The sequence below is a fragment of the Lotus japonicus genome, chromosome 1 (genome assembly GCF_012489685.1).
Source record: "Lotus japonicus ecotype B-129 chromosome 1, LjGifu_v1.2".
NCBI lineage: Eukaryota > Viridiplantae > Streptophyta > Magnoliopsida > Fabales > Fabaceae > Lotus > Lotus japonicus.
The window spans coordinates 92,706,386-92,721,754 of NC_080041.1; the positions used below are offsets into that span (position 1 = coordinate 92,706,386).

At 38.8% G+C, this 15,369-nt stretch overlaps 2 protein-coding genes across 2 annotated transcripts; one reads left to right on the forward strand and one right to left on the reverse strand.

Annotated features, from left to right (window-relative positions):
- Positions 1-2,717: 2,717 nt before the first annotated feature.
- Positions 2,718-3,958, forward strand: LOC130727855 (uncharacterized protein At1g76070-like). Its single transcript, XM_057579122.1, has one exon. The coding sequence runs from the start codon at positions 2,905-2,907 to the stop codon at positions 3,745-3,747; it is 843 nt and encodes a 280-aa protein (XP_057435105.1). The 5' UTR covers positions 2,718-2,904; the 3' UTR covers positions 3,748-3,958.
- An 8,409-nt stretch (positions 3,959-12,367) lies between these two features.
- LOC130727856 (24-methylenesterol C-methyltransferase 2) lies at positions 12,368-13,780 on the reverse strand. Its single transcript, XM_057579123.1, has one exon. The coding sequence runs from the start codon at positions 13,638-13,640 to the stop codon at positions 12,552-12,554; it is 1,089 nt and encodes a 362-aa protein (XP_057435106.1). The 5' UTR covers positions 13,641-13,780; the 3' UTR covers positions 12,368-12,551.
- Positions 13,781-15,369: the final 1,589 nt, after the last annotated feature.

A 15,369-nucleotide genomic window follows, 5' to 3' on the forward strand; every position in this document is an offset into this window, starting at 1 on the left:
CTTAAAGTTGAATGATTTAAATATTCAATCATTGCTTTTTATAAATTTTATGCATCTCTCGCATTACAAACTAGGAAAATGAAGTTCAATAAAATAAGAGGTACATTTTGGAATGACCCCCTTTCTTTTGTTTATGCATCACTGTATTTAGATGCACTTAGCTAGTTTTTCTTTACTGTTAATTTTCCTTTTGTAACAAAAAAAAAAAAGAGAGGTACATTTGGCTTGGATGGGTTTTTTCTTATTAATTTTCTTTTACAATTTACCGAAAAAACAAAAAATAAATTTTTAAATAAAACTTTAATTTATGAAAACGTGAGTTAAGATTTACTACTCTTAAAATAAGTTCTTTTTTTGAATTTGAGAATGCTTGCTATATAGGAATTTAAAATTCAGTATATGCTCGAGATAAGGTCAAGGTCACTTAAATTAAAGGGTAACCAATTACCCAATACCAAACAAGATTAAAACACCAACAACAACGGAGAAACGTGTATTAGTGTAAGTTTTAAACGCGTTCAAGTGTTAACCACAAGTAATTTAGGTCTAAAGAAAACAACATGTATCCTCCAAAACAACAACAACAACAACCAAGTAAGTTTGAATCCGCGCTTATGCCAAAGACTACTCTAGCTGTCTTATTTTACTACTAATTAAAAGTAAAAACATAGTCTTGGTCCTTCTTAATTTAAAAAAAAAACCCCACGTGTCACATTCAATTATGATTAGATCAAAACAAACTCAGAAGTTGACCATATCAAGTAAACGAAAAAAAAAAAATATGAATAATGCGGAAAAAAAAATTAATTACCAAAAAGGGGTAAAAAAAATCGAATTTACAGGAATGGTGTGTTTTTTGCCAGCTGGGAGCTTGTGTGGCAAGGGGGTGGGATTCGCTCCACCCAACACGAATCCAAAGCACTGAATTCGCCCCACATAAAACGCATGCATATGGATTCGCCCTATATGAAACGAATTCCATGTGCCAGATTCAGTGAGATTCCTTTGTTTCCCAAGGTGGGCTCTGATTCCTTGGCTTTGCAGTACATGACAGGGATGCGCTTGGTATGAGGCGAATCATTTACAAACATCATTCGTTTTCTTTGAGGCGAATTTTCTCTGACGGATTGATGATGCCTTGCATGCGTTTTATGTGGGGCGAATTCAATGCTTTGGATTCGCGTTGGGTGGAGCGAATCTCACCCCCTTGCCACACAAGCTCCCAGCTGGCCAAAAACACACCATTCTTGTAAATACCATTTTTTTTACCCCTTTTTAGTAATTTTTATTTTTTTTTTGCATTATTCATATTTTTTTTTCAAGTAAACGACCCTTTAAAAAAAATGGAGCATAAACGACACACAATTTTTACCAATTAAAACTTTGTCTTCTTATTTACTTTTATAAAAATAAAAAAAAAACAAACGTGTCACATTTAGGGGTGGAAATAGGCCGAGCCGAGCCTGACTTTGCGTGGCCCAAGCCTGACCTGCATTCTCTTTTTGTGGCCTAAGCCTGACATGTGGCCTATCAATATGCTAAATTTTAAGGCTGGCCTGGCCAAGCCAGGCCTATAAGTCTACTTAAAAGCCTATAGGTCACTAGGCCAGCGGACTAATAGGCTATGGACTAATAGGTCTTTTTATATATCATTTCATTTTCTTTTCAAATAAATAAACTTCTATATCATTGCATTTCAAAGAACAAAACCTCAATTATTTAAAACAAACACAACAAAAATTAAATTATATATAATTATATTATATTAATATATATTATTAATAAAAATAATGGATAAGTAGTCCAGCCTATCAGGCCAAATAGGTTTTTTTAATTGTTTGAGCCTGACCTTTTTAGTTAAACAAGTCTTTTAAAAAGCCTAAACCTGACCTTTTTAATAAACGAGTTAGGTCGGGCCGAGCCTCAGACGAGCCGAGCCATAGGCCCCTGACGAGCCGCCTGGCGTATTTCCACCCCACATTCAATGATTATTAGATCAAAACAAAGTCAGAAATAGACCAAATCAAGTTCAGATCATAAATGACCTCATAAAGTTTTATTACGGAAATCGGAATAAATTTATAAAAAATTCATTTAAAAATGATTGTAACCTAACAAATTTATTTCAATTTTTTTATCACTTTTTTTTTTTGAAAGGTTATCACTTTGAAATATTTGAGTGGTAAGAGATGGAAATATATGAGTTGGGTAGATAGAAGTCCAGGGTCCAATTCCTGGCGGGTGCAATTTATATTTTCGATGTAAAAAAATATTATTTTGGCTCTTGTTGCCTCATTTTTATGCAAATATTGGGAAAATGAAACGTTAAATAAAAGCAATAAAGAATTGTAGATAACGATTGCCTGGTTACATCAACTGCAACTTGGCTCATGAAGGTGTTTAAAATAAACTAAGGGATCAAAACCAACAACTAGATAGTTATTTGGTAGAGACAAATATATTTAACCGAAATAATAATAATTGTAGTTATGCTGAGCTGAACCAATAAATAATGATAATAACTTGTGTTATGTACGTACTTTTCAAAAAAAAAAAAAAAAAAACTTGTGTTATGTACGTGTAACTTATGCCATTGGACGTAGCGAAGAGGTATATTTATTGCTGAATGCCGAGTCCCACCGTTTTTATTTGACCAAACATTTCCCACCTTTCTTGACAAAATCAAATTAATACGTATAAATAACTCCAATGTCATTATAATCTCTCTTAAGAAGTTAGCACTAGTTTCATTTCACCCTTAAGCCTTAGTCAACAATCTGAGATATATAAACAGAGTCCACCCCATCATCACACAACACACAACAACATCTCAAATTCAAAGAGCATCAAATTCCAATTAACCTTTTTTTCCTAGCTTCTACTGATCAATTATTTCTCACAATCATGGAGAAACAGCACAAGCGGAATGGCAGCAAGATCCTGAAAGCGGTTATAGCAGTGAGCATGACATTTCATAACACTCCTTTTAGTCCAGGAAGGGATCATCACAAATCAAGAACAGATCAGAACAACGCAACCACCAAGTGGGTTAAGCCTCATCATCACGGTGGCAACAAGGGATTTTCTGGTCCCATGATTCCTAGAACAAATCTCAAAGATGGAGGCTTTGAGAATTACAACCGAGAACCCACTTCACCAAAAATCTCATGCATGGGGCAGATCAAGCACAAGAAGAATCAGATAAAAAAATCCAAGTCCAAAAAATCCGTGTCACTTCAAAATGAGACTAGAAAATTTGCATCTACCACCAACAAAACAACCACAACATCAACATCGAATTCAACAGACGTCATAGAGGTAAAGAAGAAGAACGTTGCGTCTAAGTTTCAAAGGATGTTATTCCATGCGGCGAAGCAGCCGAAATCTGCCGGGAGAAAATCTGATGCTTCTTCTGCGGAGAGAGAAGCACCGCATATGAGTCAGATGAAGAGGTTTTCGAGTGGACGTGATGCGTTTTCTAGTTTTGATTGGAAGGCGGAGATGGCGGCAGAAGAAATACATATAGATGATTATTACTCTGATGAAGACAGAGTGGTGGAGAGTGATGGTGATGAGGAAGAGGAGAGGATCATAATCCCTTTCTCTGCTCCTATGTTGATTGGTGGTGGTGCTGGTGGTGGTTGTGTTGCTCATGGTGATGTGCTTAATTTGAAGCCGCGGAAGGAAATTAATTTGTGGAAGAGAAGAACCATGGCTCCACCTAGGCCTCTTCAATTGGACCCATGATTGGTGCAAATTGATCAATTTTTTGCTCATCAAGTTGAATATTTGTTTCTTCTTCTTTTGTGTTTGATTTGTTGAACATTTCCTTGTACAACTACCGACAGATTTAGGCACAAACAAATGTATAATTCTCAGCATTGCGTTACTAGGTAGTCTTTATTTGTGTAAATAACAGGCATTTAAGTTATAATTAATCAATATCCAGTTCAGGCAATTTGAATTCCATGTTAAAATTTTAAATTTCTTGCAGTCAAGGAATTTGAAACATTTGATAAAAAAAAATCAAGCAGGACTCAAATTTTAAGTTTAAGTTTATCGATCCAAGCCGTCAAATCTATAAACATACAAGCTGACTAATTTTTATTGAACGTAAAAGTTACTTGAATGCTTACATTTAATTAGAATTATTTTGTTTGCATCATGACTCCAGGAATCAAATCCTTTAACTCTAGTCAAAAGTTAATTTAAGATGTGAAATGTTTAATCACACAACATTTTCACCGTGACCCGCACGACTTGTCTATATGTATTTTGTGTTTAATGATATTCTATTTTATTATATTTTTTAAAAAATGTGATTTCCTATTAATTTAATAGAATTTAACCGTGTTGAGTGTGCGCCCATTGTTTGTGAGATAGGTGATTTAAGATATACTATGTCACTAGCTCAGGAAATTCAAAAAAAAAAATGGAAGTTATTTTCTTGTTGAAACGTCAAAGATCCAACGTGCCAATGATAATTATGGAAATGAATTCGGAAACAACAAGGAAATTGTCTATGGCCGGCGGCATTGATAATTTGGACATGCATGCATAATAATAATGTATTAAAAGTAGAATATTGTGCAACTTCTATCTTGATGTGCATGCCAGCCTTGAGCTGATCAGTGCTAGGAAAGGGTCAAGCATCTTTCACGCACACCTTGTTGAATTATGTGAAGTCCATGCTTGCACGTGTGCTATTTGTCATTCATTTTTTAACCATAAGCACATTGGAGGTATATCAAGTGGTTCTAAAAGTTGGAATAAGGTGTTGAAATTGTGACCCTAAAAAGGTTTTGTCAGTAATGAAAAATGGATATCTTTTTTTTTGTCAATGGAAGTTGATAAAACAAAGGCCAAGCCCAAGAGCCCAGTCTAAAGAAAGTACTCCTTGGACCTTGGGCTTATGTGAAAATCAAGATGGGTATGGACATAATAGGCCTATTATGATGGCATAGAAGTCTCATACATACAAGTTTTTGTTAACCAAAAAAACAAGGTTTTTTAAAAACCATATAGTTTTTTTTTTTCAAAACTTGTAGCTACTAGTAATTTTAAAGATGGTTTAGACCCCTAAGTGATAATATGTGAATACTACTTGTTAAGGATTCAAGGAGCTTCATTTTAGCAAATTACGTACATATCCTCTCACAATTATATTATTATTTTAATTCTACCGGTTATCCCACATTTTATATCTATCTCTCAATTATATTATTATTTTAACCCAATAGGTACTTTACCCTTTGTAACAAGTTAAAATACTCTTTCAGACATGAATGACCCATGATGCTCAATTGCTCATCCATTCTAGAAACCGCTTTTTTATATTTACTAAGAGATATATATCTAAAGACATTAAATTCCTATGACAAACGAGACAATTTTTCCCCAATTACAAAGGTGCATTGAGGGTCGTTTGATATGTTGTATAGTGCAAAATCATCTGATATGAGACTTGATAGAATAAGACCTGATAAAGTTTTAATATTATCTGCGTTTAGCCATATAGATTGTATAAACTCTTATATCGTTTAAATTAATGAAATTGGATATTATGTTTTGGGGAGGCATTGAATAATATAAAAATTAAATATTTTAATAAAAATTCTCTATAGCTGAAAATATATTACTTTTTATTTTTGATGGGGGTGGTGGAAGTGTTGTAAGGCAGTGATGATGATAGTGACGGTGGTGGAAGAAGGTTGTGGGGGGCAGTGTCAATGATATTGGAGATCGTGGTGGAGGATGGTGGTTCTCATAGTGGCAGTGGAGAAAAGGGGTGGTGGTGGTGTTGGCGGTGGTGACAGTAGCGGTAGTCAAAGGTGGTGGTGGTGAAAGATGGTGGTAGTGGTATTGATGGCAGCATCGATGGTTGTAAGACCCAGGATTTTAGAATTAAAATAAATTAATTAATTTCCACCTCACGCATAAGTTTCTGTTTAAGCGTGAGAGAAAACTCGACTTATGTTGATGTTCGGATTAGTATAAGGAGAAAGAAAGTTCAGGGAATGACTAAGAATAGTTATATAGTCGCTATAGGTTATAGCACAAGTCTTATTCACTTCCGCCTTAGGGCAAAAACGTTAGGAAATGGCTAATCTGCTCTTAAAGCACTGTAGAAACGATATTCAAAAATATTCAGAGGAATATAAGAATTTCTCTTATTCCTTTCCTTGACAAGCGTTTCGATACGAAACCCTGGAATGTACGAACGTCCGATTCTAGTTCTCGGAGGTTTGCCGAAACTAAAACCTTGATAGCTCAAGAAACCTAGAATAAACGGTCGATGAAGACTTTTTCTATTCGGAGCTTCAAACGAAGATTCCACACGCGTACACCCATTTCTTTCGATGTTTCCAATCTTTCTTCAGAAAGAAGTTTTCTCATCCGACATTCACTGCAAAAAGTAGTTTTTCGGGTAAAATAGATTTACACCGACTTTGGATCGTTTGCTTTAATTCTGAGAAACCTGTTTTGAGTTCTGGAATTCTGTCGTCAGAACCTATCTTAGAATTCACGGAGGAATGTGCAGGAAAAATCGGAATCGCGAAATATTCATTTTCCCGCGTTTTCCATTTTCTATAAATAGCTTGAAAAATGAAAAAAAAAAAACAAAAACAAAAACATCACCACCAACACACACACACAACCCGCGAGCTTCAAGGGAGGAGGGGGAGAGAAAGATTTTCGCCGATTCTTGCCTGATCGTCACACAGTTCGTTGCTACGCGTAGGCCTCAAGGTACTGATGTTATTCCTTACTTCTGATCGTCAATTCTGTTGCTTTTCTCTATGTCTTTCTGTGCTCAAAGTTTTGAGCTTTTTGTAAAACTGTCCAAATAACTTGATTTCTCTGTCTAAACTTATTCCCTGCATGCCCAAGAGCATGTTTAGCGGATTACATTTTGCCGAATGTCGCCGAAATGCCACCGAGTTTCAATTCTGCTTGAAATACCCATTTTTGGCTAAAGTTTCACCCTTTAGGCTTAAAACTCTCGACTGAGCTTAGCGTTAGTAGGATTAGTCGTCATAATCGTCGTTGGTGTCGATCCCATCTAATTTGTTTTTTGAAATTCTGATTTTGAGTTTCCGAGCTAAAAATATTGACCAAAATACCCCTGCGACAGTTTTCGACCCGATAATTTTTCTGAGAGTTTCTCTGGCCTAGATATCGCCTAAGAATACCTAGGAATTGATTTAGATCGAAGAAAAAGTTCGGAAACCCTATTTTTGAGAGTGGCTGAAACCTATTTGTTAGGGTACCGTGTCCAAAAATAATTTTTGGGTCTCTATGACCTGAGCCATTGCGTAGCTCTTTCAATTGTCAAAATTTTGGCGTTGGTTTCGTGTCATTCCGAGTTCTGTAGCTCGAGTTATGCGCATTTTAGCGAAAACCTGTCTTATTGTCCATTCGTGCCTAAATGTCGAACTCTAGAGCTTCGAAAGCTTCTTTTCGGGTTTTGATAGTGTTATTAGTTGTTTTGTTTCTTAGCGACTAAGCAATGATACTTTGCTTAAGGTTTGGAACGAGTTGAGCTGAGGAAAGAGACTTTGGAGCAATTAGTGAGGTTTCACAACTGAGGAGGACGCCCGAGGAACTTGCTAGGTTCGGGAGCTTTATTTTGGATTGGACTGGGATGTTGAGCTTGGATGGAGAAATTGGCTAAGGTAAGGGTAACTCAGTTTTAGAGCGTCTTTGAGTCTTGCCTGCTTTTATCCCTCTGCATGCGTTTGAGATGAAGATGTTTATATTGATTGGCATTGGATTATGATTATTATGCTTGCAATGTTGTATGCTTGCTTATGTTGACTGTTTCTGAGGCTTGTGCCAAATGTTTTCTGAAGGCTTCGGCCGAGTAAACTTATTGAGACGTGTGTCTCTGTTTTCTGAGAGGCTTCGGCCGTTTACTAGTTTCTGTCATTGAACTGAGTTGGTATGTAATTGAATTGATTTATGTTGGTTGATAATATGAATAACATGTGGTTATCCTGATTTGATTATTGAATTTGAGATTGTTGTTTGAGTGACTACTGAGTTGGATGGGATGTTTTGGTTTGCTTGAAGTGGCGATGAGGTGGGTTTGTCCCACGGGATTGTCCCGTCTTTTGAGACGTTATAAAGTGGCGATGAGGTGGGTTTGTCCCGCGTGATTGTCCCGTCTTTTGAGACGTTATAAAGTGGCGATGAAGTGAGTTTGTCCCGCGTGATTGTCCCGTCTTTTGAGTCGTTATAAAGTGGCGATGAGGTGGGTTTGTCCCGCGTGATTGTCTCGTCTGTCGAGACGTTATAAAGTGGCAATGAGGAGGTGTGGTCCTATCATTGTCCTGTCCATTGTGACGCTAAGTGGCGGTCAGGTGATTGTGTTCACTTGGTTGTCCCGCCTTGTGAGGCGTATAAGTGGCGGTCAGGTGATTGTGTTCACCTGGTTGTCCCGTCTTGTGTGACGTATAAGTGGCGGACAGGTGATTGTGTTCACCTGGTTGTCCTGCCTTGTGAGGCGTATAAGTGGCGGTCAGGTGATTGTGTTCACCTGGTTGTCCCGTCTTGTGTGACGTATAAGTGGTGGTCAGGTGATTGTGTTCACCTGGTTGTCCCGTCTTGTGTGACGTATAAGTGGCGGTCAGGTGATTGTGTTCACCCGGTTGTCCTGCCTTGTGGCGCAATAAGTGGCGATGAGGAGGTGTGGTCCTATCATTGTCTCGTCTTACGAGACGTCATTGATTAACCCATATTGTTGGTTTTACTGATATCTGATTTGATGTTATATTGTTGAGGTTGTCGATATCTGAATTGATATTATATTGTTGAGGTTGTTGATATCTGAATTAACATATATGTTGTTAAGTTGTTGATATCTGAGTAGAAATATTGTTGAGGTTGTTGATAGTTGATTTAAATCTATATTGTTGAATATATGTCGTCATCTATCTTGAATTAAGTTGCTAGTTTATGTGCCATGATATGCACTTAAACTTTGATAGCATGCGTTTCCCTTTTCTACGTGGTAATTGCATGGAGTTAACCCTTTCTGTTTGTTATTTCTTGTTTGGCGCTTAACGCTATTAGGCGATGGAGAATCTTCGAATGAGCTTAACCTTGGTGCAAGTAGAGATGAGGACTTGAAGGACAGTGGAGTACTCGACGAGTAGAGTCGGGTTTAAGGCTAGAGCCTTGGGTTAGAGAGCTTACCGTTATTGGTTTAAGCTTGTATAAAGATTTTAGGAATTTATATTTGAGGTTTCGGGTAGGTTCCGATGCATTGCTTTCCTGTGGTTCCCCGAGGTGGAGATCGTAGGGAGTATGTCGGATTCATGATGGCATTGCAGAATAGTTTTTGTTGAGTTGTTTCTATTGGTTAGGTTTTGTAGTTGGGAGTGTGCATGACATGTTTTGGAAATACATTTGAAAAGAAAAAAAAAATATACTCGTGTTTATTTATACATTCGTTTGGAAAATATTGCATATTTACTTTAATAGGTTACTAAAGTGACACCTGAAATTCGGGGCGTTACAATGGTAGTGATGGCTTTGGTAAGGGTGGTAGTGACAACACATGGTGGGTCAAATATTAAATAGTTTGTTATTTTAATGTATAAGATTGAATTAATGAATAAGCTTGTATTAACACCAAATAAAAAATAAATCTCGAATATATTTTATAAATTTATACTATCAGCCTGATACAACATATTATAGATGGCCAAATAAGTCTTAAAAAGGTAATTCCACCTTGAAGCAACAAGACTTCCAAACAAACATTCTGCTTCTTCTTTTTTTCGCAGACATTTTCGCATACAAACATTCTGCCAAATAGGCTAATACTTGCGTGTGTCAATTGATTTGCCTAATACCCTTATTTACGAATTATGGGGGCTAAAGCCCATTATTTTCCTATAGTACTATGGTAGTGTTTGACCCAGCTTATTTTTGACTTAAAAATCACTTTTAAGGTAAAGTTGGGCCAAACAGATTTCACCAAAAATTCTTTGACTTAAAAGTTACTTATTTTTATTGAAGAAAAATGCTAAAAGTAACTTTTTTAGAAAAATATATCTTGAGGAGCTTTGAAAAAAAGGAGTTTTTTTCTAATCCTTGTGTCAACCCACGTCTCGTAAAATCCTGGCCTCCATCGTGGATTTCCTCTCTTCCTCTTGAAACCGTATCCTTCATGGCTCTGCAAGAGCAAACAATATTTCTCTGTTATCTTCCTCAACGATTTGTGCTTGTCTTCCTCAGCGATAACAAGGACTCATCTTCTCTGCGGTAACTCGCTCTCCGCCGCCGCTCTCTCATCATTTCCTACCCTCCCACCACCTCCACGGCCAGAAATCAAAATCAGCGCCGCCCCATGTGCGCCCTTGGAAATCCCGATGAAGGGGCGGGAATAGAGAATCCGAGCAAGAAGGAGAGAAGCAGGACCAAATTCAGCGAAGAGCAGAAGGGGAAGATGCTTGAATTCTCCGTGAAATTGGGTTGGAGATTGTAGCGAGCAGATGAAGGTTCGATCCAGAAATTTTGCGATGGCATTGGCGTGTCCAGAGAGGCCTTCAAGGTTTGGATGTAGTTCCTCTGAAATTGGGAATGAGAAGATAAAAGATCAACCCTAGGGGATATGTTTTTTTTTAAGAAGTGGATGAGTTTAAATTTCACAACATGTCCCTGCTGGAGCATATCTTCAAGCAATTCAAAGTTCAAACTATGAATTTCAAAGGCTTTGCCGACTATGTGATCCCTGCAACAACCTTCAATCATACATTATATGTCACCTTAGTTGGCTTGATTTTCCTTTCCGCCAATTCATCGAAAAGTTTGGATGCTTCAACAATCTTACTCATGCGGCAAAGCCCAGAAATTGGTGTCTGATGTTGTTTTGATGTGCTTGTTTTTGCTTTTCCCTTTCTTTAGTTGCTGTTTCTTTTCTTGTTTCTTTGCATTGTCTCTGTTTTGGGTCATGGTTGTACTGCTCTGGAGTTTTTGTCTCTAGTGTTTCTGGTTTATTATTATCCTTTCAAAAAAAAAAATTGCAGTGAAAGTATATACATTCAGAGTAATTCCTTTCTTTAACAATCCTCACAGCACACAAATAGTTGCACCAATGATCACCTTTACCAAACAACTTTTAACTTAAAAGTAGCTTTTAAGTTATAAAAGAAATGAAAATTGACAATCAGCTTCTACTTTTATTAAAAGCTCATATTTTTAACTTTGACTTAAAAGTAGCTTTTAAGTTCGAAATAAGCCGGGCCAAACGAAGCCTATGACTTGTTTGGTATACTATCAACTACTCCCTCCGGTCCTATTTATAAGCAACAATTGTGAGCGTATTTGGAATGGATTAAAAGTATGTGACTATCAAATAAAAAATTATATGTTTGTTGTGACAAACTCTGATTAAAACTATTTTACACTTACACTGAAAATGATATCACCTTAAAAATCTACTCAGCTAACTTCTCTCAATCAATCAATCAATTATGTGGAAAGATATCAAATTGCCAAACACAGACCATATCAAGCTGCATATAATCGAGATTGGGTAGGTCGGCAGATGAGTCTTTTTTTCCCTATTTAGGAGCTATGATAGTATATGTTTTAAATGGGTTGTTTTCTTGTTATTGAAAAGATAGTGTGTTTAATTTAACCTAAGCTGTGGTAACAAACAAAAAAGGAACCTACGCTGCTTTGGTAGCATCACGGGAGCACAATGAGTCATGAGTGTGTGAGACCAAACATACGATTGCCAGATCCAAAGCAAGTGCGGGCCACATGTCGTCGCATGTGTGGCCCCTCAACTGAAATATCAAATATCCACGCACAACGTCACAAAGACAAAAACAACACATCAAGGCCAGATTCACACTCTGAAAACCTTAAGCATAATCACGTTCCGTTACAACTAGCATCACAGTGGTCGCCACCTAATCACACTCTAATGTTGCCATCTATCATGTGCTGTTTATATAGAGACTGGATCTTCGTCCTCTTGCTAGACACGGATCCAACAACTATTAGTTGCTTCAAGTGCATTTCTATTAAATGTGGATCCACTTATATTCTCCAAATAGACACTCAGCATCATGATCTATTCAAATAAATATCTTCTTAAACAACCAGCACCATGAATCAGATCACAAGATTCAAAGTACATATCTTTTTATTCCCCTTTAATGCCCAAAATCAAAAGACCTTATTCCCCCTTCCCCACTGTCACACTAACCATAGATAAATTCACTTTATGCTACTAATTCATCCCAATCAGAACCTCACTTTAAGCTACTAAAATAAATTCCACTGGAAACACTAAAAAGAGCCCCATTATCAAGAATCAATAAGGCTATACCGCCCAAGCAGATGGAAATTAAAATTAAAGAACTACATTAGAAAATTCAAAACCAAATATTACATGAAGTTCACATTGACAATAATAATAATAAGTTAAATCCAAAATTATAGAAAAGTAAAAAAAGAGTAGCAGAAACAGGGTGCTAGCGAGATTTTCAGGGTACTACCTCAATCTGATTTCATCTCAATTTTCTTCAAGTTTAAGCGTCGTCGTTTTTGTTGACTTTGGGTTTTCTGCAGAGGATCATATGCATCGGGGAGAAGATTCCAGTGTCACCTCCTCTGGTCAAAAAGTCAGCGGTCTTGAACAGCATCTCATGAACATCCACCGTCCCCTTCGGCGCGATTCCCAATGCGGCGAGAACAGTCACCACAATGTGGTTCCTCCAGTACGCGATCCTACCCATCTTCAACCGGTCCCACCACGGAAGCGCCGGTGGTTTCGCCAGATCCAACTCCTTCACCACCTCGAACCCCACCTTACGCGCCGCCGCAGTGATGTCAGCGTAGCTCCTCAGCCCTGGCAGCGCGTCGCCTCTCTCGATCCCCTGAATCACCTCCACGTGTTCAGGATTCTCCGCCACGTACTTTTCCGTCGTGACCCACTCGTAGGAAACGTAGAGAGCCCCCGGCTTCAGAACCCGGAAGATTTCCGCGTACACCTCCTCCAGCTTCGGCGCGTGGCATGTCGCCTCGATCGAGTACGCGCCGTCGAATGTCTCATCGGAAAACGGCATCTGGAGGAAATTCCCACACACCACCTCGCAGAGAGAATCCAAACCCGCCTTCTTGTTGTGCTGCCTGGCCCGATTCACCTGATACTCGTTGATCGTGATCCCCACGACGTTGGCTCGCGAGTGGGCGGCGACGGCACGCATGGGCCCACCAACTCCGCATCCCACATCGAGGATCTTGTGACCCGGCTTGGCCTCGATTAGATCGACGGCATGCTCCTCGTGGAGGCGCGTGGCGTCGCGGTGAGATTTCCCGGGGATGGAAGGGGAGAAATGGAAGGACTGGCCCCAACCCCACTCGTAGATGTCGGTGACGAGATTGTAGAAGGTGTCGACGAAATCGGGGACCTTCTCGGCGGTTTCGATCTCCTTGGGGCGGCGGAAGAAGGACCAGTACTGGTCGTAGTTGTCCTGGACTTTCTCGGCGGAGATGGATCCGCCGGAGAGATCGGCGGCGCGTTTGCCCTTTTGTTCGGCGGGGCCGAGAACGCAGACGAACCAGTATAGGCCGCCGGCGATGAGAGCTCCGGTGCAGAAGAGAGAGAGGGAATCCATTCCAAAAGAGGGAAGGGATGAAGATCAAAAACAGAGAGGAGAGAAAGAGAGAGATTTCTCACCCTACTTTGGGGGCTGCGCTTTGCTTCTGGGTGGAACTAGTTTCACACTCACTACTTAAGTGAGTGAGTGAAACCAATTTGGAGTTTTTTATCTTTCTCTCTCTTGCTTTATTTATTGTATTTGTTTAGAAAATTTATACAGAGAAAAAAGAGTAATATGATGGATAATGTGATAGAAAAAAATTAATAAATGAAGAGAAAAATAGGTAAAAATGAGTTGGAAAAAAAATATGTGTGAATACATTAAAGTTATTTTTATTTTGGTTTCTCTATCTGTACTGTGAGTGACTGTGTGCTGTTTCAGGCGGCCACGTGCTTGGCGCGTGAAGCCTGCTTGATTTGTTTAAACACAAGGACAGCTCAAGTAAAGCACACCGTTTGTATCGTTCCAATAATAAAGCCGGGGGAACCGCACATGCTTAGGACTTGTTTAAGGCTTTAAGCCCTTTAAGGTGTTTTTTTATATTTTTTTCATAAGCCAATTGTATTTAACCATGGCACAAGGAGTGCCAAACTTTTTTTTTATATCGGAAAGATAAATTGCACCCATCAGGGATTAATTCCTAGATCTCCCATACCCAACCTACATGTCTCCTAACTCTTACTACTTGAGCTATCATTTGGGGACAAACAAACCTAAATATAAAGAGAACAAGAAAAGTGAAAAAAAATTTATCTAGAAGATCAAACCATACAAATAACATTGGCAAATGACAACCTTTGAACACAACAAACAGATGAAACCAAGACCACAAAATATCCCACCAACATGACAAAGTCAAATAAAAAGTCATACTCCACGCCACACGTCTAAAGAAAAAAAAACAAAAAAATAAGAGAGGACCTCCACAATTCTCAGTCTCACGATAAAATGGACAATAAAAATCATCTAGGTTCACGCCGCGCTTCCGCGGGTTGTCCCTACCCTGAATACGGTTTCACAACAATCGTCACACCGAAATAAAACTCAACATATGAACCTACGGGTCATGTACCTACAAAAAAAAAAGAATAAGCAAAGTTATAGAGTATAGTCCCTTCTCTCCTGGCTCCCACACCCACCTCCCCTAACGCCCATCATAAGTATTCAGAAGGTCCTGCAGCCACAAAACTTCCCTATCTGTAGCTCACGCCTCCAACCAAAGTTCCACCCAAACACCATTGGACCAACCCCACCTCCGACATATTTATTCCTCGACAGGTCTATGAAATTTCTCCTTCAAAGCACCTGGCCCTAGCCAATCATTCAGCCAAAATCTAGTTGCATCACCTTCCCCCGACACCTTTTTTAGACCCGCCTCAAACAAGTCATCGCCAGAGCACAACTAATCAACCTTCCGCCGCCACCTAGGAGAGGTACAAATATATCAATTAAATTGGGCTTTAATCACTTTGCACCAAAGACTATCTGGTTCATTTAAAAACCGCCACTTCCACTCCCCAATCAGAGCTTTATTGAACAAAGCCCTTATCTTTTTTTAGTACCGCCACCGTAAACCCCATTTTTTTCGTCGTTGACCTCTTCGCAAGAAACATCTCCACCACCACCGTCCTTCACCTCATCAGATGCAACCCTAATAATCTCCACCACCACTACTTTCCTCCACCACCAAATCGCACCTCGATCGATGCTGAACTTTGTGGCCCTAAAGCACTTCACCGCAAAA